The sequence below is a fragment of the Ictidomys tridecemlineatus genome, chromosome 8 (genome assembly GCF_052094955.1).
Source record: "Ictidomys tridecemlineatus isolate mIctTri1 chromosome 8, mIctTri1.hap1, whole genome shotgun sequence".
Lineage (NCBI taxonomy): Eukaryota > Metazoa > Chordata > Mammalia > Rodentia > Sciuridae > Ictidomys > Ictidomys tridecemlineatus.
This window is the reverse complement of record NC_135484.1, coordinates 101,352,960-101,379,380: the sequence shown is the minus strand read 5'-3', so window position 1 is coordinate 101,379,380 and position 26,421 is coordinate 101,352,960. Positions and strand designations below refer to the sequence as shown.

The 26,421-nt window shown below is 42.0% G+C and overlaps 1 protein-coding gene across 6 annotated transcripts in view; it reads left to right on the top strand.

Annotated features, from left to right (window-relative positions):
• Positions 1-1,340: 1,340 nt before the first annotated feature.
• Tfap2b (transcription factor AP-2 beta) overlaps positions 1,341-26,421 on the top strand; it is a 28,809-nt gene continuing 3,728 nt past the window's right edge. For 3 of the 6 annotated variants that reach the window (XR_013425109.1, XR_013425108.1, XM_021721833.3), the window contains exons 1-8: positions 1,341-1,629; positions 4,739-4,765; positions 5,949-6,407; positions 11,070-11,130; positions 18,591-18,810; positions 20,710-20,828; positions 22,836-22,977; positions 25,786-26,045. Coding sequence is in view for 4 of the 6 variants with exons in the window: in XM_021721833.3 (XP_021577508.1) it covers positions 1,549-1,629; positions 4,739-4,765; positions 5,949-6,407; positions 11,070-11,130; positions 18,591-18,810; positions 20,710-20,828; positions 22,836-22,977; positions 25,786-26,045 (1,369 nt within the window). In the remaining 2 variants the exon portion in view is untranslated. The remainder of the gene's footprint in view (positions 1,630-4,738; positions 4,766-5,948; positions 6,408-11,069; positions 11,131-18,590; positions 18,811-20,709; positions 20,829-22,835; positions 22,978-25,785; positions 26,046-26,421) is intronic. The other 3 variants (XM_021721835.3, XM_021721834.3, XM_005318576.4) reach the window with 3 other exon arrangements.

Genomic DNA, 26,421 nt, shown 5'->3' with positions numbered 1-26,421 from the left:
GCAGAATTGTTCATTTTGTCCTACATGAAGCATCTCCTCCGTTTTTATTGAATCCGTATTCACTGTGGTTGTCAGGAGCCCTCTGTTTGGGAAGTGTCTGTCTGTGCTGGACCACGGCAGCACCCAGCAATTGCAGATTTAAAGACAATCACCCTTTGCAGATTCACTCTTATCAGGTTTAATAACTTCCACCTCAAATTGCCCCCAACACTCCTTCCCTCCTGCCATTTATTTTCTGCCCCAGGGGCAAAGATCTTCCCCAGTGCCACCCTTCTGGCTGTAGGGAGTCTTCCTGCCGCACCCTGGAAGGCAGTAGAAAAACAGGGAGTGGGAAAAAAGGGATAAGTGAGTATCTACTTCCTGATAAATTAGAAACCAAGTATCTGAAAGAGCACCTATTTATGAGGTTTGGTTAACTTTGTTCTTGTTGTTATTTATGCTTTCCTTTACAAAATATATGAGCTACTTTATTAAGCAAAATATCTTTTAAAAAAATACACTAAAACCTCTTGACAGCCTAAATTTTTTTCATTATATCCTTGAAGAACATACAGCCTAAATCTTCTCAAAGATTTATATGACGATTTCTTGACTCTTCATGATTAAAACCACTTACAAAGTGATAGACAAGAGATGTAAATATAAAATGTCCTACGCTTCTGTGAAGAAGACTCAAAGTTAACATTATATGAGCATGTGGATTTGTTGCTTCTAACATCTGAAAACAAAAAGTTCATAAAATGGAGACTCCAGCCAAAAAGAATGATGCATGAAATACGTTGAAAATACATACTACAAATTCTGAATCAACAAGCAGTACAGACTAAGGTATTCAGAAAATTGCTAAAGTTTCCAAATATGTTAAGCAAAATGACAAAAAAAATACTTGAAATGGTCCCTGTGTAGTTAGCTTTTTTGTTCCATAGTGACAAAGTTAAAAAAAAAAAAAAAGAAGTTGTATAATCATCAATACAGAGAGCCTTTTTAAAAACCACCAAATCCAGTTTTCAAATACTCTCCTCCTGTATACACAAAGATAAGAGATTTGTGTTTAAAAAGCTCAGTAATGCCCCCCCCTTAAAATCTACATAGAAAATTAGAGGACTGATGGCCTCTGGTTTCTCATTATGAATTGCTGAAGATTTTAGTCAGTGGCTACAATGATTCATCATTTTTAATATAGAGATTTTAAAATGTATTTATCAATCACCCTGAATAACTATTTCTCTTTTAAATGCACATTTAGTGTCTGTAGACTCTGTGTGACCCATAGGTGCTTATATAACTAAATGTGGGTATCTGAGTGTAAATGCGTGTTTATGATTTTTTATAATATATATGTCTGTGGGTTGCATCTAACTCCTGTGTGTGCAATAGTGTTTTTCTTTCTGCTGAGGCTTACTTCTCCAGCCTATTGTTTGAGACAACAGATATAAGTTGCGATGGGAGAGGAGCGTCGGATTTGGTGTGTATCCCCCATTTCCAATTATAGATGGATCATTACAGACAGCGGAGTCCTGAGAAGCCAGACATCTGCTCCTCACATGAATGCACTCACCTCCTAGAGACCAGGCTGCCATCATGCTCTGGAAGCTCGTGGAGAATGTCAAGTACGAGGATATCTATGAGGTGAGCCGACACCCCCAGATGCATTTTAGAGCTTTGCAGACAGAGAATTTGAGCTTCTTGACACCCCAACTGATATATATTTTTAAGCGATTTACTCGTAGATTTCCGGTTGCTTTTCTCAGCGTTAACTTTTAGAAAGACTGACTCTGGGAGACTTCGCTATTCTGAAAAAGAACTTTTAAGTTTGAAATCTGGCAACTTTAATTTAGGAGCTATTTTTTTTTTCTTTTCTTTTTCTCTCTTCTCCTCCTCCCTCTAGGTTATGATGGGGAATGTGGTGCTACTTGATGTGGGTAAACTGTCAGAGAAAAACAGATTCAGGTGAAGGCAGGCGCTCTTCTCGTTTTGAGTATGGGAGAGAATTGGGTTTTCAAGCCTCTTTCATAACAGACTCAGGCTTTTAATTTTTATTTTCAATAAAATTTCTGAAATTGTAACAAGCAGATCCAAGTGCAGGACTGAAAATTAGAGGGGGAGAGATAAAACAGACGGATACATGGATGGATAGATCACAGTATAAGGAGCCGTAGCCGACAATTTATTATTATTATTATTGTTTTGTTTTGTTTTCTTGTGTTTTGCTTATTTGCTGGTCAGTGGATCCAAAGAGAGATCGCAGATTTACTATGTTTGGGCACTTTTAACGAAATCTTCTGGCCAGGTTCTGTGCACTCGATTATCTCCTCCGAGGCTAGCGCAACGCCTCTCGGGCTGGAGAAGTTGCGCGCCGCGGAGCCGGAGCCTGACGCCTCCGCGGGGCCCGACCGCGCTCACCCATGCCCTTTTCCATCTGGGGCTAGGATTGACGCGGCGACCGCGAAGCTCCACGGCTAACGGGAGAGGCGGGCGTCCGGGCGGGACGCAGGGCGCGAGGCGGGACGGGGAGGGACGGCAGGCCGGGCCCGCGGAACCTTCTTTGGGGGAGGAATAGCCTAGGAGACCTCCAGTTGAGAGCGAGGGGAAAGGCCGAAGCGAAAGCTCGGAGGAGACGTCGAATGAGGGAAGAAGCAAGGCAGTAAAGCCTCCAAAAGGGCGTTTAGGAAACGGCCAACCGGAGTTAGGGAAGGGTGGGGGAGGTCGAAGCGGACGAGCGAGGCAGTGGAGATTTTAAAGAGGAAAAAGTTGGAGACAAGAGGGCAGAAGAGAAGCACATTCCCAGGCAACAGGAACTGGGCAAAGCCCGGTTGGACCTAGCGTTTGTGTCGGGACGCAGAGGCTCCTAAAGGGCCGGGCAAGAAACCTGCAGCTCCAGGATGACTCTTGAAACACCGGCCGGGAATCGCCCTGCGGATGTTAAAAGTGGGCGACTCGTCCAAGCCGCCAGCCGGCTTCTTTCCGAAGCCGCTTGCCCAGGGCTAAGAAGACAGACTGGGGCTCCGACGAGCGTCCCGCGAGCAGCGCCCAGCGCCCGCGCCCAGTGTCCCTCAGTTCCTGCCATCCCTAAATCCTAATTTGGGTTGTGTTGTGAGAGACCGAGCGAGGGAGAAGAGAGAGAAAGAAAGAGATTCTTCTTTCTGTTGAGTGATGATTGGGTTTTCCCTTTCCTCGTTATGATTGTGTATTGACTGTAGAGAAGAGACGCGCCTCTGCGCCTGGTGGGGTTTGTTTCGGTTCTGCCTCCTTTTCTTTCCTTAACAGGCGGGATAATAGTAAAGTCGAGGGCATTAGAACCATGAACACCCAAAGTAGACGTGATATTGGCAGGGCTGGAGCCACCGTGTAAATAGCTCTGGGTATAGGCAGAGGGATTAAAGTAATCAGAGTAACACTCGTTCTTTGATTCTGAAAAATAAAAGGCTAAATGGGAAAGGAGGGAGGGAGAGAAGAAAAAAGGGAGGGAGAGAGGAAGAGGGAGGGGTGACATGAAGGGGGGAAAGAGAGGAGAGAAAGGGGGAGGGAGAAAAGAGAGGAGGAGAGAAAGAATATCGAGGGTGTTCCTGGGTGCCTAAATTTTATATACTCAAAAACCAGGAGAACCCTCTGTTTGTTGGAAGGAGCCTATTTAAGTCTGGACTAGGGTTGAACTTTAACAGAAATGGCAGTCAGGCCAGTTGAACGGGTTCTTGAAACATCCAAAAAGGTTTTCTGTTGCCCCTGGCTTTGCCTGGAAAGGATAAGTTTAGTATACTTGAAGATTGATCGTGTATATTTTAAATGGAGGTAAAAATTGCAGGCTATCTGAACACTAAAGAGGAAAAGTCTGCCCAAGGATTAAAAGCCCCCATCCTTACCTCTATTTAAAAAAAAAAAAAACACAAAAAAAAACAAAAAAAAAACTCAGCATAATCTTTTACATTCAGTGAAAATCTGCAAATGTCACCGTAAATAACTGTGCCCACCAATTTACTTTTATCTTCCCTCCAAATGAGGAGTCGATGCCTTTTTATTTTGGTTTTTAATCTGCTTCACACAAAGCATCCAGGGCGATCACTTCTTCCCATTAGGAAAGTCTCTCTCCTTATACAAGGATACCTACATTCTGAACAAGCCCTCAGTGCTGCTTTCCCTCACTGGCTTGTCCAAAGGAGCAGAGGCTGCCTTGCGCGTGTCCCGGCTCAGTTAATTGAAGTTCTGCCTCTTTCCTGCTAAACTTTTTCCCCAGTCTGCCTTTGCCAGCCCCCTCGTCTGATTACATCTAGTAATTCTCCACTGAATGAACGTCATTTACAATAGTAGGGGAGCTCTGCGCTCGCTGCTGCTTCACGCTCCATTTGTCCTCCATTCTCCCTTTAAAGTACTCGTGTAATATTAATAGTCATGAATATCAATTATTATGAGGCGGTGTAGGCAAGCGGAGGGAGGAAGGGGCGCCGGAGCAGTCTGAGCCCAGCTTCGGGTGGAAGAGGACTGCATCCCAAGCCCCGAAGAACCGCAGAAGAAAAGAGGCCAAAAACACAGCAAGACACAGATGAACGATTCTATCTGTGTGTGACAGGCATCGCGAATCTTGTTGGAGGGGGGTATTTTTTTTTTTTTTTGATGGCTTGTCCTGGAAACACATCAAGCTCGGCTCTTGTGTCCAGTTTACTTCTCTACCGGACTCCTTGATTTTTTTTTTAAAAAAAAATCATTGTTTGATTTTGAGCAGTAACCAGGCTTTTTTTTCCAGATGTTAGTCCACACCTATTCATCCATGGTGAGTTTGGATTCACGTTGTACCAGAATTGCATGCTCTTTCCTCTCACTGTCTCTCTGTCTCTGCATCTCTGTATGTGTGTGTGTGTGTGTATCTCACTTTCTATCCCTCTGTCTTCCTTTGAGCGCCTTTGGCTTGGTAATTTAGCACCATAATTGGACGAGGCTGCAGCTGCTTCTCTCTGCATTGTGTGTTCTCCGTCTGAGCTCCATGAGTCAGCTGGGAGGGGGGGAGGCTGAACCAAAAACTTTTTATTTGCCATTACAGTTTGGAAATTTAGCTGGCCCTTTCTGCATAAAGAATCTTGGGGACTTTACCATGGTATTAACACAAAGAAGAGGGAGAATCTTAAAGTGCCCCCAATATGCCTCCCCCTCTCTTTCACTTGGTTTACACTCCAAAAAAAAAAAAAAAACCAAGAATAAGTTGTGTGGGGTTTTTCCCCCCTCCCAACTTCAGGTTCTTCATTTTTAACACCCTGAAGTATAATAATATTCAATATAGAAAAGCAAGCTAAGAAATAACTCCTGCAAACCACAACTCAACTTAATTTAACATGGGCTTAGGATATGATTTCAAATGAGATCCGTTTCAATCAAACAGTATTTAAGTTATTTAATTCCTCCTGGGGAGGGAGGGGTGATTGAGAACTCAGATCAGGCAGATTCTTCAGAGGTCTTGGAATCACCAGGTTGGGAAAGGGATTCCTGATCAGCCAGCTGCATTGCCAGTGATGGCAGAAGTTGGTTTTTAAACAGGGGAGCAGCACAGACATTTGGATTTCTATTTTGTTATGTTTGGATCTCTGGGAGAGTTAGGGGAAAATAGCTTAAAACATGCAGAAGAGCAAACACTATATATGTAAGTCTCCTACTTTTTAAATTAAGACATTTAACTAATGTTCACACAGTTCCTTTACTTTCACCCCTCTGCCTGCTTTGCACTCCCAAAAGAAGGCTCAAATGTTGGTTAGTGGGTGATCCTCCTTTTCTTTCCTCCCCAAAGCCTCCCATTTGGAATTGCTGAAATCATGTGGCCCAGAGTCAACTTAGGGTCCAAGTTTCAGACTCCTGCTTCCCCTGTCCCTGGAAGGCTTACAGGAGTAGCCAGGCTTCTCCATTTGTCCCTTGTATTTTTTTTTCTTTCTTTCTCTTTCTCTCTCTCTTCCTCTCTTCGCTCCCAGGACCGGCACGATGGCGTCCCGAGCCACAGCTCGAGGCTCTCTCAGCTGGGCTCGGTGTCCCAAGGACCTTACTCAAGCGCCCCGCCGCTGTCCCACACCCCGTCATCGGACTTCCAGCCGCCCTACTTCCCGCCTCCCTACCAGCCGCTCCCCTACCACCAGAGCCAGGATCCTTACTCCCACGTCAACGACCCCTACTCCCTGAACCCACTGCATCAACCCCAGCAGCACCCCTGGGGGCAACGGCAGCGGCAAGAAGTGGGTTCGGAAGCCGGCTCTCTCCTGCCTCAGCCTCGGGCCGCCTTGCCCCAACTCTCGGGCCTTGATCCTCGGAGGGACTACCACTCGGTCCGCCGGCCGGACGTGCTGCTTCATTCGGCTCACCACGGCCTGGATGCGGGCATGGGTGACAGCCTCTCCTTGCACGGCCTCGGCCATCCCGGTATGGAAGACGTCCAGGTAATTACAAACAAACAAGACAATAATAAATAACGAATGCCTCGGGACGGGGTAAGAGCAGGGGAGGGGCAGCTTTGTCTCCTTTGAAGGAAGTTGTTTTCATCTTTAGAACAGGACAAGCTGGACAGGACATATAGAACCATGCACGTGTATATGTATCTACACAGACAGCAGCAGTTTCTGGAGGTCTATTTGTGAAAGCCAGAATCACTTGGAACTTAAATCAGGAAAGAGACAAAATATATGAGTTTTTATAGTTTAGGATCATTAAAATCAAAACTAATGTTCTTCTCTTGCCTCAGCTGCCCAACTCCTGCAAATTCTCTTCTTGCTTTGTGTGAGCAAGCTTGGCACACTACTTACCCCACCCCCACTATCACACCACTATGCACACCCCATAGTGGGCCTGTCCACTGACTTAGCACGTGAAGACCTGGCTGCCTAGCATGAAAGTGCAAGGACTCCTTCTCTGTAGGGTCCAGAAGTTCCTGCTGGATTTGCAAAGATTTAACTAAGCATGACAATTCACATTGGAAGAAAGTCAGGAGCTGTTTGGTTAAGCCAGGTCTTGCTTTGAATTTCCCACAAAGTGCAGAGTCCTTTCCCAAGATAAGATATCAGAGAGTCCTTATCCAAGGATTGAATATTTGTAGGGGACAAACACAGAAAGCCACAAATTGGTTTGGGAGTCTATGAGGACAGATACCATTTTGGAGATTCTTTTCACTTCTTGGTCCATTAAAAGACTGTGACACAATATAATCCACCTTCCTCTTGGGTCCCGTTCTCCCATTAATACTCTTCTCTCCCGAATGCCAATATCCCAGTTGAAAGGGTATCACGTGTTTATTTCTTAAAACAAAAGACTCAAAACACTCCCCCACCCACCATTCCATATGCAACCTACACAATAGAAACTGATTTGCAAATACTTGTTAAACTAAACAAAGAAACATCAAAGAAATGATTCCTAAAAACTAGGTGATTCTGAGAAGGTTCCCCTCCCCCATTTAAATAATCTACAGAAAAGATAAATATAGCTGAAGGGTATTTAATTGACACTTGGATCTCATTGGCATAGTTGTATATATTATACATCATTTTATACTTACATCTGAAGTAGAGCAAAATGAAAAGGGAAAAAGAATAGGGTATGCCATTAGTTCTTTGCCTCGTTGAAAACAATACAAAATGTGACAGCAACAAATGCTGTCTCTGTATGGTCTATGATAGCTTATTGTTTTAAAAGAAATTCGGTTATTTATTATTTAAGAAAAAAATTACCTGATTTATGGCTGGATTTACCCACTGTAATAAGAGTGATAGTTTGTTAATTTAACCAAGCTTGACTATCCCTGTTTGGAGATATTGCTCATTTTGGAATATCACATGAGAAAGGAAATATATCATAGTTTGTTTTTTTTTAATGCATTGGGGTAACGTGTGTCTCAGGGGGAAAAGTTTTTAAATTAACCTTTCTGAGTATGGTTCAAAGTGCTGAATAATGAAAGTGGATCAACTCATCACCATTACTCTTGGTGGTGCTAACACCAGCCATGTTACTTCCACCCTGCTGGCCAAGGGGATTGGGCTCAGGCAACTGATTTTTTTTCCTCTAAAGAGGGAGCAGATTTCTTTGGAGTTACTTTTTTAGGGCCAGAATTGGGAGGTGTTTTGAGTATTTTTCAGATTATAAAGAGTGAGTGCAAAACAGAGTCAGAAACATGAGCATTTCAGAAAATATCCTTATCAAAGCATGGGAAAGGATTTAGAGTGTTTGTGTGAACAGATCATTGTTGCTGTCTAGAATGGAGACTGCAGAGGTGGAGAAAGCTTAGAAAAGAGTCCTCTTATGCTCTCTGCTCCACCTGATTCCCTACCTGTTCCTTTTCCAGCTTCACCCAGTCCATGGCCTGCAAGGTGTCCTGCAGAACCTTCTCAGGACGCTCTCAGTGCAGATAAATTGCAGGGAATACACCCAGTGCTTGTCCTAAGGAGTAAACAATCCGTGCAGGGATGGTCCCTATCTCATTCTCCATGACAGACCTCCTGACTGAGATTGGTACAACACAGGGAAGGTGAAAAAGACAGAAGAGGCTGGGTACATAGGATCAGACACCCAAATCGAGACTGAAATTTGTCTGCTCCACTTCCAAGTTAGGGATCTGGAGTTTGGGAGCTTAAGTTCCACAGGCCTATCTGGATTTCAATATTCCTTGAAGCTACCTTCAGAATGGGTTGGCTGCACCAGTCTGGTCTGTATTCCTCTAGTACTTAAAAGGGACAAGAGAGTTCCTTGGCCTGCACCTCAGAGTCACTTGTTCTATCTCAAAAGCCTGATGTTTATGTGTGTGTGCATGCCTCTGTGTGTGTGTGTGTGGGGGGGGGGTTATGGATACTTCCAGCCAAAGACCAGACAGACCTGGAGGGTATTGCCCAGGCCTGTGGGTCGAGGGTTGGGGGATGTTGTGTGACCCAAAGGCACACACGCAGGGCCACCGCCCTGTGAGAGAAGAGAAGGAGAGCTAATTAACCAAATGCTTCTAATATTTTTTTAAATGAAACTATAAAACCCTGTCAATTTCTATTTCAATTTACTCACTGGGGCTATTAAACTAGCAAATCGCTGTTTGGGTTCTGGGTATGCTACATTTCACCCATTGTGTGTGGGGAGGGTAGTGTTAAAAAAAAAAAAAACTCAAGAAAAATGGCTACAGAAAGACAGAAAAGGAGCAAGATGACACTTAGTTTGGGATTTGTTCAGTTGCCATGTACGCTCCTTCATCTTCACTTCTTTGCTCTCTACCCTTCAATCACCTCTACCACCCATGAACATAAACATAAAAAGATGTTACGTCAACCCCCCAACACACACACACACACACACACACACACACACACACACTTGTGTCTTAAAGCAACCCCTGGTATCACTTTTAACTAAAGAAGTCTAGTAATTACGAGTCTGAGTTGTTTTTCTGCGCTTCCGCATGCAGTCCTAATTAAATCTTTACGATCCTCCCTGTGACGATTAAGCGCCAGCATGCTGCGTGAATATCCTGTACAAAAACCCAGCAGGCGGCCGTAATTAGATAGAAAATCAGACAAGAGCCTTCTCATTAACTACCACAACTACCCCACGTCGCTGATGAGGCGTATATACATATTTACGTACTAACGTGAGGGTGAGGTGTGGGGCTCACAGGTCCAGGCCCGTGAAAGCGAGGGTCTGCTCACACGCAGAACAGGCGAGCGTTTCTGTCGTGTGTGAACCCATCGATAGTGTAGACACTGTGCACATAGTAAGCGGGGTATGGATGCGAGTCAGAGTGGCCAGGTCGCCTGAAGAGCTATGAACAAGTTATGCGAATTTTTTTTTTTAACAGCATACTATTTCTTATGTTGCACATGGCATGTTGCAACACGGAAAACAGTTCTTACAGAAAAATAACAATTTTCCTCACCTTTCTAAAAGCAGAAAGGTGACCATTAAAAATGAAAAGAAACAAACGACCCCCTGATGATGAGATCATCCCATTTCCCAAGTGTTGCTTATTGGGGGTAGACAGTCTTTCTTATGGTGAATACACACCCTGTCTGGAGATGCAGGTGGGTGGGAGGTGCTGTGAAAAAAAACAAAAAAACAAAAAACACCTCACTCCCAAGCCCTTTTCTTTATACTTCTCTATGAGTGGGTGACAAATTGGTCCAAACTTAGTTGAACATTTCAGAACGATCAAGCATTTATTTTCACTGGCATGCGGTTTGGGAGGAAACCTACTTTTGGACACTGGGATGTACAGCCACACTCAGTTGCTGTACATCCTGACAGTAAGAAACTTGCTCCAACAACTATTTTTCCTCAGAAGTGCTGCCAATCCTCAGAGTTGGAACTTTCCTTTTCTGGGATAATACTGTGGCACAGAAGATGAATGCTCCTTGTGATTACCTAGGTGCTGACTGGGAGGATCCTGCACTTTATGTGTGTCTGTAGTTACTGTCTTCCTACCAGGTGTGTTACATGCTGGGAAGCAGCATCAGCAGAGTTGGGAGGGGGGAGTACATGGTGCAGGCTCCTTCAGGGACTGTCATTGTGCAGCAAGAATCTTACAGCTCACAGGAACATGTATAGACTGCCGTGGGTGTGCGGTCCTGGAGGCTTCCAAACATGTTCTTATGTGTTACTGTTTGCATTCCATTTCAAATTGCTCAGACTTTAATTAAAATCCCATAATGTAAACTATTATGTATTTGTAAAATACCTCGGGGTTAAGATGCACTGGGATAGAATGGAAAACAGAAATTGCTTTTAACTAATATTGGTGAAAATCTTTCAGCTGTTGCCAAATTTTCACACTTCATAAGAGCAAATAATATAAAGGTTTACATGTCTATGTAATATCTATGTTTTATATAATAACCAATGTTGCATCCCAGATGTCTCTCATAGTCTCCTTTTTCCTTTTCTTCCATTGGAAGAATTTATAATTTGGTGAATTTCATTTCTATGTCGATTTGGAGGTAATAATGATAATAATAAAACCTCCCTTTGTGTATTAATATAAATGGAAATATAAAAATTCCAGTTTAGAGTGACATGATTTATGTGTGCAATTCTTTAATATCCAGTCAATTTGAATAGTGATGTTTTTATATTCACAGTCAGTTGAAGATGCCAATAACAGCGGCATGAATCTATTGGACCAGTCTGTCATTAAAAAAGGTATGGAATATTCCTCCCAAAAGTAAGCAAAGTTTTCCTATGCTTTAATGTCTTTATGATGAGGTTTCACTTTGGAGGAACTCAATATTTTATAAAATACAAATGTTTGTTCAGAATTATAGTACAATTTCAGGGAGTCTTCTTCCTTGAAATGTGGCCAGGAGGAGTGAAAACCACAGACACAAACCCCAGTGAGAGAAATAGAGGGACATACAATTGCTATTTTTCTCATAATATATACAGTAGCCTTTCTAGATTTATCTTAAATAATTGAACTATCATAGTTTGTGGGATTGGCTAGGAAACACTGGTTTCAAGAATATACTATAATTATTTCATCGATAACTGGAGTTTGCTGAGCTAAACTCTGCATCATTGAGGCAGCTTCTTTTTTCCTTGTTTTTGTTTTGATTTTTTTTGTGGTAATTTTGTTCCCAGTTCTCTGTATTTTATTAGTTGTTTCTTCTTATTATTCTTAATTGTGCCAAATGTGTTGCTAAATATGCGCATCCTGAAAAGCTGAGACAGCCTATGCACGTATCTAAATCTTCCTACATATGCACTCATGATTTAGTGTGACTGTGGAATCACCCCATACTGTTAAAGGGCATGTGATATTAACAAATGTTTGCAGTCTCTTGTACAGCTGTAAGCAAAATAATTAACTAATTAAACTAATTAAATGTAATTACAATAACTCATTTCAGGCGTATTGCAGCTGCTTAATTTTTTCCCCTCTTCTCTGACAGTCACTGAGAGAATGCTTGGCGATTAGTGTGGCTGCCGAAAGGCCTGAATGTCACTCACATGCCACAAATTTAGGAGTTTGAATGTGTAAACAGTGCAATCTTTAATTATCACAGGAACTGGTATTTGGAAACAGTTTTAACTACTGTAACCCTTTCTTATCGATGCTCCAGAAAGCCTGCCTTGTGTTTCATGTTAACAGTCCCCAGTTTCAAGTCATTCATGATTTACTTGGAGTCATCTGACATTCACAAAAATAGTTAAAAGGAGAGATGCTCTAGAAAGTAATCAATCTATCCAGTCAAATTGGGAAAATAGAAGGATTGCAGGATAAGGGGGAGGTATTCTATTTTCTTTTACAAAGGTAATAACTATATAGCTCTGAGAGGTAGGCAAAGGAAGCAATATTTGATATGATGCCATTTGGCTTGGGAATGGATATCCTGAAGAATAGTAATGTGTGTGTGTGTGTGTGTGTGTGTGTGTGTGTGTGTGTGTGTGTTTGGGGGGGGTAGTGGTGGCTATTTCAGTGTTGCTCCAAGCATCTCTTTTTTTGTTGTTTAGATAATATCATTTCAGTTTTTAATGCCAGCTTTTGGGTTCACTAAGGTATTCAGCCTTGGTGCTTAGACTTGCAACTGTGCTGACAGCTCACTTTCACCATTTCCTCTTGGGTCCTCTCTTTTGGTTAATTGCTGGTTGATTGGGGTGGATTAAAGGAGGAGTTTCTCCATTGTCTTTTTTTTTTTTTAATTTTCCATTTTGTTTTCTTTTATTTCCCCCTCCCTTTTCATGGAAAGTTAGAACCACTGAGCTCAGGGTTCTGTATCCTAGCAACATCATTTGGCTGGCAGTGGGACATGCCCAGCATATGACCAATCAGAAATGTTATTAATAATCAGGCCAATAAAAATATTTGGGACATAGCTTGCCTAACAAAATGAAGCTGAAAATATTCTAAAATGTATGATGCTTTGGTTGCACACTTGTATATGTTTTTTAGGGAAATGTGAATATTTATGTAGAAGATTATCTACATAAGAATAAGAAAAGAAAATATTGACTAAAGTTGCTGGTTATGTTTTTGGAAACACTGGAGTACTTTTTATATCCCCCAAAAGATTAAAAAAAGGTACAACTTAAAACATTGAAGTAGCACCCAGTTGTTTTAATTGATTCAGGGGGAATGTTATGAATGTGAATGTTAGGTCAATTCCATGATTTGATATTTGAGATATTTGCTTTATTACTTGAAGAAAATATCCTAATAACTTTTTATCTTTGAAGAGCCATAGGCAAAATAGGAATAAGTGGTTTGTTTATTTTTCTAACTCACCACGAGCCACTTAAAATAAACTTGTGGATTCATTAGCCCCTTCCCTGCCCTCTGGTCTTCTAATATTGCCTACCCTCCTCCTCATACCCACCTGAGTAAGGGATATCTCTACAAGATTAATTGTATAAAAAAAAGGTGAGGAAGTTTTCTGAACTGAATATTCTAAATTTCAACAACTGGCAGGGGACTTAGTTGCTTAATTTATTTTCTAATGGGCTTTTAGATTTTTAAAAAAATCTACCTCATTAATAAAAGGGCAGCAACTGGTCTGGGTTTGAGTGTTTCTGCCTGTTTATGAAGCCATAAGACTTGGGCATAAAGGATGTATTTCTCTATTTTTATGTCTCTCTCTCTCTCATTCCAATTATGGCAAAGCACCTACTAAAATTTAAGCAGGTCTATTTTTTTTTTAACCTGTGTTGATATCACCCCGTAGATTATAGGCTCCCTCTCTTGTTATGTTTGCTATCTGGGCTTAGCTGACATTTCTGAAGTAATTTAGTTAAGAGGAAATGAGTTGTTCCCAGTAGAGAGAGCAAACGAGTGGAGTGAAGGTAGCCAGCGTGATAAATGGCTCTTTCATTTGAAGATCTCCAGAGCTCGTTTACGGCTAATTTTCTGTATTGGCCCCCTTTGAGCTATTAATGCAATCGGCAGGGACCGTGGCCCCTCTCCTCTTAGCTGCCCCATTAGAGCTCCCATTAAGCTGCCTAGTCTCAACTCCATGGCAGGAGTTGGGGGGGGGGGTAATGAAAGGTGCTTTTTAAACTCTCCTAATCTAAACCGGCAGAGGGTGGTTAATACGATTTGAAGGGGGCTGGTCAATGAGCAATCAATAAAGTAATAATGAGAAGGATTCGCTACATTAACAGTCTAAAAATCCAACGAGACATTAAAAAATCATTCTTAACTCTCAGTTCCATTAAGATTAGGAATGGGTGGGGTACCCAGCTAATATAAATGATCATTGCCACCATAATATAACTTAACTAAAAAAGACTTACTTACATTTTAAGAAAAAGTTTTGGTAGAGAAACAGATTTTTTTGACACCTTAGACAGCAGAAAATATGCTGGAGATTTCTTGGAAAGGCTAGTGTGGCTGGAGTCCAAGGTTCAAATGCTGTGACTGTGGGGCATTTTTATTGGTCTTAGGGATATCCTGTTTGGTTAGTTTCAGTTCAACCTCCATTCTATCCCATTTTTCCCCGTTAGTTCTGGCCCCTTCCCCACATAAACACTTTGATTCGTGTGGATTTTCTTAGGGAGGAGGGACAAGGGAAACTGCCAAATCTGAATTCCAATAGAGTTTTTAGAGATTATTCCTTCTTGCCTAGAAGGTAAAAATCACAAAAGTCTGTCAGAGTCCCTTAAAGATTTGAATTTTCCCTCAAATAAAGAGGTTTGCATTTCCGGGGCTGACTTTGGATCCCTATAATAGCTATGTATCAAACAGAGATCCTGAGATACATTTCAGTCGCCCAGGGAGGAACAGAGTTCCTAGAATTTCAAAACTGAAAAGGTAAGACACTCTTGTGCTCTCCTCCAAGTGTGGAAACCCCACAAATACAGAGACAGAAAGAAGAAAAATTACTGTCTAAAGGTTCTACACATCAAGTAAGTGAAGAGACCCAACTCAGTTTTCAGCTTCATAGATTCTGTCCCAAAATGTTGCCAGCACTGGATGTTTGTAGGTTTTTATATTACAGCTTTTTTTGGCAGGAGAATTCTTTCTTTTCTTTTTCTTTCCATGATTTCAGTGCTCACATTTATACAAGTGCTATACATGTGGAGTAAAATTTAGTGCTCAGGTGATGGGTAGTGATGTAAATGTGAAGAAAGGATTCTCTGCTGGCATGAAGTAATTATTTCACTTTTAGGGGCCATGATAAACCAATGCTAAGCCTCTCGGTTGCTTTCCAATGTAGTTTACATACCTAAGTCAGAGCCCTTTTCAAAGCAAATCAACCCTTCAATCTGTAAAATAGGTTAATTTCTTCTCTTCTTCCCACCAGTGGATCTTGAGAAACAAAGTTCTCAAATCTATAATTTCATACTTGTTTAAAAACTTGGGATTAAGAGCTAACCCATTGACACTTTAGCTCTGTATAGTCCACTAATGAAGAATATTTCCTCTATAATCATTTTACTTTCCTCTATCTTAAAACTCTGTAGTCACTCTAAGGAAGCACTGAGCTGTTTTTAACCTTATTTTTTTCTTCTTCCCAGCATAATGCAGAGGAAGAAGGAGGGGAATGACTTTTGTGTGTGTAAAATCCAGAAGTTGGCCTTGCCATCCAACTGAGAACTGAAGAGGGAAAAACCCTACTTTTAATGTATGCATAGAAAATTGTAAACATGTAAAGAACCTAAAGCTTCATGCTGAGTTTTGCTATGCTCCATTTCCTTACCATTTCCTGCTGTCGCTTTAAACCTATCTCAGTCATCACTAGGTTCTGTGAGCAGGAACAGTGTGCTCATAATTACTAACAAATCAACCGGGCCCTGTTGCTCTCTGGGTTTATTGATAAGCTGGAGAAAAGCAGAAGAAAAAGAGCAAAAATAATAAAATACTGGGTTAATCAGCTGAGGTACACAGGTGTGAGAGTGGAGAAGAAAGTAGAAAATTGTGGAACTATGGACGTAGATGAAAATTGTGACAAGAAATGTATAGAATCTAGCCCAGAGGAGCAATAGTATGCCAGGATAGGAGAGAGGTTTAGAACCTGAGGATACAGAGTAGAGTGTAGGAATATAATTTGTAAACTTAAATCAGAAAAATGGAAATATAATCTAATCACATTTGCTCACATTTTAATTTGTGTGGAGGGGGGCAGGGAGAAGCTCCTCTAAGACTGCAGTATGGTGATAGAAACTGGCTGGATTAGGGGTATTTACCTGATAATATATATGCAGAGAGGTATAGCCCAAGGGAGGGAGTAATATACATTCCCCAAAGGAAACTGGTCTTGTCAGGTTAGTCAGGCAATTAACAATAGTGAAATTAGAGGACAGGTTATAAAGTGTCTCTAAAGTCTTGGTTTTTCAAGAAATCTGTCATCTGGGGCTTCAAGAAGTAGGTACAGTTCCAGTGTTCAGGAGATATTTGGTTATCCAATGCAGAAGCAGAAATTGCACTGCGTGTTTTCAGTTTAGTGAAGATTTCTTTGTTGTTAAAATATCCTAAGTAATATTTAGGGATGAAAATGTTGCTGAATATCAAAGGTGAGGTTTTTATAAAATTTATTTTTAAAGTTCTCATAAAAAATGTTAAAACTACAAAGAATCATATATATTGGGGGGTCAATTTTTTCCAGCTTTAACTTATGTTAATTCCCATAATTGCAATTTTTTCTAGTGCCTTTAAATATGGATCCAAAATATAGGAATCATCAATGCTATGAAAAATAAGATTAAAACAGATGTGGATATTGTGTAGAAGAATTAATGGCAGGGTGTTTCCAGCTCAAACATCCATCTATGTTAAACTACTTTAATTTCAGATTTTATTCAAATCTGATAAATACACTTTGACTTTTTGTTGCTTCACTCTCAACCAAGAAGCAGATTCACTAATGAGAACATATGGGAAATCACAAAGAAGAAAGTCCCCTTTGTAGTGTTTCCACTACTCCGTGACAGGGCAGAAGATGCACCCTGGTACCTAACATCATTCATCCATCTGGAACAAGGTTTTGGGCACTGTGGACAGACCAAGAGATCTTATATGTCTGCCAAGAAGTAGCAATTCAGAGCTTTCATCTACCCACCATAGGAAAACTCTTTTCCACAAGGTATTTGTAAAAGGCCAAATGCAATTCATAGTATATAACAGAAATGGAACCTGCCTATTTCTAGGAGTCTCTAAACAATCATGAAGGTCTGAATAGTGGAATCTGTGGTAGAAAGAATACACTGTTACAAAAACACTGTCTTCATTAGTGTATTTCATACAAGGGAAGTTATACATTTTGTTTGATATATGGAGTTCTAGACTGTAGCTGGTATTAAAAAAATGTATATTTTTACCCTGTCAGGGTTACAGGGTGAGCTTTATCAAAAAGGTAGAGTGAAAACAACTTTTTTTTTCATACTAGATGCATGTTTCAATACCTTCCATAAACTAGTGAACCAAAAATATTATGAAGATTTGTATTGTATCTTCCATTGGGGCTTCACATCCCAATGGAAGAAGCTAAGGTGTAGGGCAGATCAGAAAACCCTTGCCCAGTGGCTCCTGGGGTTCCTAAAAGAAAATGGGCTGGAGTAGTGTAGAAGTGCAAAGGGCAAGACTTTCAGGCAACTGGGAGGTTGACTATTCACTGCTTCTCATTCCCCACTTTCTAATCCCACTGAGCTCAGCCTCTTCCTGACGTGCAGATGACAATGAAACACAATTAAACAGAAATACAGGCTGGAGAGGCTGAATGCACCAGCGTAGCAGTGGCAACCAGCTGTCAGCTCTTATTAACTTCTGCATAAAACATACCTTGAGTGCGGTTTGTTATCAATTACTTGCCGAAATGAAACAACTGGGGCAAGGCAAGACCGCTGCTCATATGAATTACAGTGATTGGTTGATTGATCAGGGCACCTGTTGTAAATCATAAGTGCCTCAAACAATCACCAGCCAGTGCTTTAATTTGTAAACAAAATTCATGTCACTTTGGAATTGCTTTCACTGGAGATGAGCATTTGGGTTCATTTCTAAATGAATCTGTGGCTGTTATTATATAGGAAAGAATGGGGCCCACTTTTGAGATGAGCAGCTCTTTGGGGCCTAACTTCTCAGCTCAGTGGAATTGCCTGTCTTTTCTTGGGGATAGCATCTGACAGATCCATTCTCCTGATTCTACTTGGTTATGACCATTGATTTGGTCATAAGAGGAGGAAGGAGTTTTCATAAAGACCATTGGTATTACCATTTTATATCATTGAATTGTCATAATACCTTCAGCTTTAGCACCAAATGAATTAGGCATTATTATTCTCAGGTGACAGATGAGGAAACAGAGAAGTTTAGTGAGGTGTCCACAGTCACACCACTAGCACTGGACAGAATAGGTTTTGCTTCGTTTCACACCAAATCCAAGCACTGAGTTGAGTATTTTCCCTGATACACGTGGTAAGCGGGGCTATGGTAAGTGAGTCAGGTGTCTACACACTTGGGGGTAAGTTTACAAGGGAGACGGCTTTTCTGTTTGTTCCTAGCACACTGAATGCACCGCAGCCCCACTGGAACAAACATTTCCTCCCCCAGAGTTTCACCTGTGTTCTCATGCAATGTGTTCTCATGCAATGACACATTCTATCAACCGGTCACCAGGATTGAAACCCGGTCACCTTTATGGCATTTTTTTTTCTTTCTTTCTTTCTAGTTCCGGTTCCTCCCAAATCTGTGACTTCTCTAATGATGAATAAAGATGGCTTCTTGGGAGGCATGTCTGTCAACACCGGCGAGGTGTTTTGCTCTGTCCCGGGTCGCTTGTCTCTCCTCAGTTCAACTTCAAAGTACAAAGTAACTGTGGGAGAAGTTCAGAGGCGGCTCTCCCCCCCTGAATGCCTCAATGCATCTCTCCTGGGCGGCGTCCTCAGAAGGTAAAAAAAAAAAAAAAAAAAAAAAAAATACCAGTGTCTATTGGGGTGTGGGAGAGAAGGCTCATGTGAAACCGCGGGGCAGGCCAACGCGGTTGCCTAGCAACTGGGCGGTCGTAGTGTAGTCCCTGCGTGGAGCATGTGGAGAGCTCTGGCCGCCACGTGCTCCTAGTTGCGCGCATTCACGCCGCCGCCCTCCCCACCACGCTGCCCCCACCTTCGGGGCGCACCGCGCACGCGCAGCGTCGCTCTCCCGCCGATTTTTCCGCCCAGGGAACCTTCCACTTTCCCTGCTGGAGCCTGGCTCCGCCTCCTCCTGTCCGATCCGCTAGGACCTCCAGAGTGCTCTCTATTAGGAGGATGACCCCCCCCCCACACACACACACAACCTACACAAACACACTGATGTAAAACGGAAGTTTCATAAAGAAACTCTCTTCATACCTTCCCTATACTCTTGATATTTCTGTTTTGTTGTAAAATACAGTTAGCTAGCAGCTACGTTTCGTTTCACAGCCCACTAATGCGTTGTGCTCCGCAGATAGAAAAAAAAAAAACTGAGATTCTTGATTCCTTACTTTAATAACTCCACCGTCAATAATAACCACTTTAGACGTATTCATACTGTAACTTGCGCCATTTAGGGGCTTCCTAATATTCCAACCCATAAACTGAATCCTTCTTTTAGAAATAGAAGAGATAGATGGCTTAAAAATTTAAAGTCTTCCCTAAAGGCCTTGCTAGTGCCTAAACTCTTTGGCACTGTCACCCACTTGAAAGTGACTTTGTATGACACAAAACTTTCGCTGTATCGGGGATTGACCCCAGGGGCGCTTATCTGAGCTGGATCCCCACCCTTTTTTATTATTTTATTTTATTTATTTATTGAGACAGGAGCTTGCTAAATTGTTAAGGCCTCACTAAGTTGCTGAAACTGGCCTTTAATTTACCATTTTCCCGCTTCAGCCTCCTGAGTTGCTGGGATTACAGGCATGGGCCACCAAGCCTGCTTAATGAGACAAAACCTTCCTAGTGAGCCCATTTTAGGGGTTGACAGTTCCTTTCTTTTGTAAAGTGACTGTGTGAGTAGTACATCAAGGGGCAGTCCGTGGTGACTGGGGTATTTCTTTTATTTTTGCCCAGTCTTTAGCACATACAAGCCTCGGGAGACATTAAGGAAGGCCAGTGTGAGACCCAAGAACTTCCTTATTTCTTGCTCTGGTTCGATTTTCAAAAATGAGTCCTTTGACCTTCAGACTGGGGAAGTTTTCATCACCCCCAAATGTGTGTATGAAACAGATGCTCAAAGAGACAATATAAAGTGCTTGTCATACAACAAACTCTGAAAAGGGTTACTTTTTCTCTTGTTATAATGATCATCATCATTATTTACATCAGTCTTCCTCCTAAAACAACTTTGTTTTACTGAAACTTTTGACTCTTCCTCAGAGAGCTCACTGTGCCTTTGCCTTCCTGTACCACCTGACATTTCTCAGGAAGTTTGCTCTTGCTCCTGAACTGCTCTCCTCACTGACTCCTAGACAGTAAATGAACCCGTGTGTGTGTGTGTGTGTGTGTGTGTGTGTGTGTGTGTGTGTGTGTGCACGCATGTGCAATTTTTACCTTCTCTGGACCCACAACCTACATCTTAATTATTCCCATCTGGTATAATTTTTTCCTCACAAGATAAAAAAGAGAGAAAAGGAGTCTTTTTTTATGCTCTGTATTGCAGAAATTAAGCAAACCTCAGCAAACTATCAGCAAATAAGCAAAAGGAAGGGGGTGGGTGCTAACCTCAAGTTAAAACCTCTTCAAGCTCCACTGGGCTTTAGATTGCTAAGTCTAAACTTTGTTTCAGGAACACTCTGAGGTTAATCAGAATGTTAATTCTTGCAATTTCAGAGCCAAATCGAAAAATGGGGGGAGATCTTTGCGAGAAAGGCTAGAAAAAATCGGTTTGAATTTACCCGCGGGCAGGCGCAAAGCAGCAAATGTCACGTTACTCACCTCCCTGGTGGAAGGTAAGCAAGATGTGTGGCCATTTCAAGAAGTGACTGAGCTTAACTGTCGACTGGAGGTTGACATTTTACATGTTTCATGATTAACTGGAAATCATTGCAATCGTTGTGCCCTTATGAGTTGGATGTCAAGCGGCTGCTTGAGAGAAGTTCAAAGGTCCTTTTACTTAGAGGGCACCAGCAGTTGCAGAGAGGCCAAGGGACATATATATAAAGGTCCCTGTGCTCTTAAGAGTGATCAGATCCAGCCTCCAAGACACCGCAGGAATCTCCTCGGTTGCCACTGGTGTCTGAAACACCTTCTGTATGAAATCTTGCAAGAGTAACTCTGAATTCAGCAATCCATAGCCTTTCTTCTTTCCAGATATACCTCTATATTGTCACTGCTAGAAAACACATTGCATACATGATCTCTAATGGTTATTTGAAACTTCATGTCACTCCCAAGACTCCATCTCTTGCTTATCACCTGGGACTTATTGAAATATTGATATCTTAATAAAGCCAATGATGCCCAAGATAAAATTAGGAAGGGGCATTGAGAAAACACAGAGTCAGGGTGATCTTCCATGTAGATTTGTTAATTGAGAAGTAAATAGCCACAAGTGTAGAAGACAACTCTAATTTGCTCATAGGTTTACTTTGGGGATGATATTTATGGTATGATATTATGGTATATGATCATCTACATAGTCTAGAACAAGAATATCTGCATTTGAATTTATGAGATGGAAAATAGGAAATATAGCCAGATGATCTTAACAGAGGAAGAAGTAGACTTTTCTCTAGAATCTAGCTTTTTGGTCATTTTTTTCCTCCATTTTTTTATTGATAAAATCTTATGACACTCCTGTAGTGAGTTGATTTTTGGAGGAGGGAATCTTAGAATATTTAAACAGCAACCATAAAGTCATCAAGGCTGTAGGCCTTGCACTTTGCCATCTTTAAGGCAAAGTAGCTTGGCCCAGACTAACCCTCCAGAGGCAGTAGTCACCAAATTTCCAAGCCACACTTATTAGCAGTTGACTCTTAGCCTGGGGGTTTCACATTTTGCCCTTCAGGGAATTGCTAGTATCACTATCTTCATTTTGAAAAACAGTCAAATACCCTTTGCCCAAGACAGACTCTTTTTCAAGAAGGGAGGAAACTGGAAATCCCACTGAAATTTCAGTACTTGGTTGGCAGTTTTCAGTTTGAATCCTGGTAAGCACCATGCCTGAAGTCCTTTGTTGTTATTATGATAATGATGATTAAAAGTAAGTCGTGCTCCTTAAAAATAATGTAGCTATGGGATCATGTTTGTGATCTTTCCTGCTTGAACCCCTAAGGCTATGATTTAAAGGGTAATAATGCCTTATTCGAAAGGGACTTTCTTATAAGCTCTGGAATACTTTAGATGTCCTGGTTTTCTCTATTTGCATCCGTGTGCAATAGAAAGTCTTTAAGCTGGAATATATGATGACGGAAACCTCTGAAGGCAAGAAACCTGAAGGCTATATTCTTTAATATTTGCGAACATTTACACACGTGGATTTGTTTATACATATTAGTTTTTAATAAGGAATTTTCCTAATACAATTATAGGAGATGGTGGTAACTTAAATTTTATTTAAAGTAGGTGTGACTGATGCTTTAGAAAGAAGGCAGGGGAGGGGGATCTGACTTGTATATTCAACCAATTGTCTATAGATTGAGTTGGAAGGTGGCTCTTGAATTTATTGACATACCTTTCTTTTAAGACTAAATGAGTAGGAGACCCCATAGCTATTCAGGGAATGTCTACCTAGGATTTGGCTCAGGAAAAGCAGGAAAGATTGCCAAGTGTAAAGTTTGTACTCTCAACTTTCATTACAACTGGAGAATCCTCTTTGCTTTGGACATCTGTCTCTTGATTGCCTTTGCTCCTAACACCTGGCCTCTACTGGCCATACTAACCATTGACTAGGGTGTGGCTTCTGCCCTTGAGATGTTTAGGAACTGGCTGCTGATTCTCTGCTACTATCTTTTCAGGAGAAGCTGTTCATTTAGCTCGGGATTTTGGGTACATTTGCGAAACAGAGTTTCCTGCTAAAGCTGTCTCTGAGTATTTGAATCGGCAGCACACGGACCCCAGTGACCTGCACTCCCGAAAGAACATGCTGCTGGCCACCAAGTGAGTGTCCCAAATGCTTTCCATCCTGTTGACTTCTACCCTGCTGGGCCACCTGCTTGGGAAGAGGCAGTAGGGAGCTGCGCAGACCTTCCTGTATGGGGCCATAAAGGAGCTCCTTGGAGGCTGTGGTGAGCTGTAGCTGGCTAGGCAGCTGTCCCAGCCTCCACCAGGTGGACAGAGTTGATGAGCTATCTCTCCTCCAAGTCTGCATCCAAGTCTGGCTTTTAACAGTTCTCTTCTAGAAGCCTGGGGATGTCAGGCAGACCTTTGTCAGCTGGGTCTTTTTTCAGTTCTTCCCTGCATCCCTGGGTGCATATTTCTCCCTGGGTTTCACATCTATCTCCCTGTCATACTCGTACAGCCATGTGTGCATGCTCAGGGTGTCTATGTGTCACTCACGTGTAACCATCTCTACCCACAGCTCTAATTACTACGTTTCCAACGTTGCTGTTTGTCATCTTCCAGACTTGTAAAATTTACTACAACTCCAGAGGGGAAAATAGTAAATCTCTGGCTAAATTTAGGTCTAGAGCTCATTTGAACTTTTACAGTGGGTTTTCTATTTATTTGATTTACTCCTGTCTTTGGCTTCGGTGTCATATTGTCGGTGTTTTATGGCCAGCTCAGGCCTGCAGTGGGCGGCGCTGCGTGCGCCCGAACGTTTCTCTAGCAGGCGCGGCCTAAACAGCGGCGCTCATTTATTTAGTGCTCGAGGACGCGGTTTGTTCCGTTGACAGCGTAATTTAAAGAAATATATGGAAGGCTGAAAAATCATTTGCTCAAATTTGTCCAGATGTTTTTGAGACGTGATTGGAATTTGATTGCCCCTTTCCGCAGGGTCAAAAAATATTAATGTCCCAGAACTTTAATTGCTTACAGACCCTGGTTTGGGGCTTTGAAGATTTAAAATGTTTGACTCTAAGCATTTGTTCTTCCCAGTACAGAATTTCCTTTTTGGCACTTTGGTAATGAGTACAAACTTAAGGAAAGACTTTAACCATCTCTCCCAATGATCAAAACTTGGCACCCACCCTCTTTTTATAAGATTTTTCTCTGATGTACCAACTAACAATGTATAGATATCTGCCAGTAGATTGCCCTGCTACCCCTTGCCTGGTGTCTGGTTGTGTGTGTGTGTTTGGGGGGGGGGAGTTGTTCTTGATTTTTTTTTTTTTAAGGAAGAGCACTTTTAGGGGAAAATAAAACTCAAATCAAAATATTCAAGTCAGATATTGGGATTCCACAAAAGACTCTATTTCCCTAAGGGATGTTTGTGACTCTTCCTCTCTTGAAATCTTGTGGTTTTCTTAGGCCTAGGGTGCTTTTTAACCTGGGGCATCATGGACTCACCTAGGGGTTTTTTCCAAGCTATGTATGCATGGACCTATTTCCACACCCCCCCCAACTGGAATCACTGGATGGGGACTAGGAGCCTGTAGTTGAACCCCACACGTGATTCCAAGGAATCTCTGGCTTAAGAACTGCTCCACTCAGGAGAGAGGAGTTACCTATTTCTTCCTAGTTATAAGGAGTTATGGGTACATTTCCCATGGAGGCATCAGAGGGTGTTCTCTATCCACCAGCCTAAAACCAGTGTTTTAGCTACTTCCAGTGGATGAGATAGGAGGTCACCTGCAAAAGTGACAACACTCTGGGAAAATGATACCTCAGGATCCTTCAAACCCAATAGCCTGCCCTGTTTACCAACTGTCTAGGTCAGGTGTATCTCTCAGGTCATCCCAGTGGGGGTCTAGGAGTAGATTTGCTGTAGATTTGTTTCTCTTGAGACCCCCACAGACCCATAGGCTGGGTGGAGGCAAGTTGCCAAGAGAAGTCAAGCAATCTGTGAAAGGCTGTGGCCTGTGGGATGCTGTGCTTCTGCCTGCCAGCAGAGCCAAGCCATTTGACTTCAGGGCTAATACCCTCCCTTCCACCTCTTATATTAAAAATTTCTCAAATAAGCTCAATCTATAGTTAGGCACGCAGGATTTCTAAGACTAGGAGACTTCTCAAAATTGTAGGTGCCTTAAGGAAATAAAAACCTTCAACAAATAAAAATCTATTCTCCCTAGTGTCTTAGTCTACCTTTAGGTTTTATTTAAACTATGTGTGAATCCTTTTATATTGACAACAATCCTGTTATACAGAGATTTTTAGTAGCCCACACTTGCAGAAAAGAAAAGGGAACAAACAATTTTTAAAAAGAGGGAAGAAAATATTCTGCTCCTTAAATACTGCAGGTAAACAAGTTTGTGCTTTGAATGAAATCAGCATTCTCTCCTAGAATAAACAGTTTCTTGCCCTGGGCCATGCAAGGCTCTAGCAATCTGCTTCAGTGCCAGGGACAGGCTTGTGGCCAGGGGCCTAAATCTTTCAGGGCTTTTTGTGCCTGATCACCAAGAGGTTGGAGAGGCAGGAGAGAGGAGGGGGAAATGGCTTAAAAGAAATACCAGGTAAAAGCTCAAAAGTATTGAATATTCAAAATCCAAAGCTAAAGCACACAGAATTTCCCACAGCAGAATCTGTGCGGTCCTGGAGTGGAGAAAGACTGAAAAAGTGTGTGTGTGGGGGGGGGGGGCAAAGCTTGGTGGTGGAAGGGGTGCATTACCTCCTCACCCCTGCTTTCCTTCCAGTCCCAGCTGCTCAACAAGGGAGTGCACTGGGAAAGGAAACAGAGCGGAATCGCACACATTAGCCTCGCTCTTTGGTGACCGGACGCCTCTGGGCTTGTGTGAGCGTCTCCTTTCTAATGCCAATGACAACGACACTGAGGGTGGATTTTCTGTTCCTCCCCCAACCCCTCTGCAGGCAACTTTGTAAAGAATTTACGGATCTGCTGGCACAAGACCGGACGCCGATAGGGAACAGCCGGCCCAGTCCCATCCTGGAACCGGGCATCCAGAGCTGCCTCACGCACTTCAGCCTCATCACGCACGGTTTCGGCGCCCCGGCCATTTGCGCGGCGCTCACGGCCCTTCAGAACTATCTCACCGAGGCGCTCAAAGGCATGGACAAGATGTTCTTGAACAACACCACAACTAACAGGCACACGTCTGGGGAAGGCCCAGGTAGTAAAACTGGCGACAAGGAGGAGAAACACAGGAAATGAAAAAAAAAAAATTAAAAAAGAAGGAAAAAATGTTTTAAATACAAAAGGAAAACAAAAAAATTAATTTTAGCTTTAAAATATTGGATTGGCTTTGGAAGAATTATATTAGGTAGAATACACATACAATCAAAATTTTAAAAAAAAAGAAAGCTAAATAACTTAAAAAAAAACTGAGGCGTACAACGGAGCAACAATATCGGTTCTCAGTGTCAATTTCAAGATATACACTTGGAGACAACCGTCCGGATTTTCCACTTCGGTTCTTTCGAGCTTAGTAATACTGATAATAAAACTATGATTTTACACCCCCTCCCTTTGGAAAATAAACATAAGAC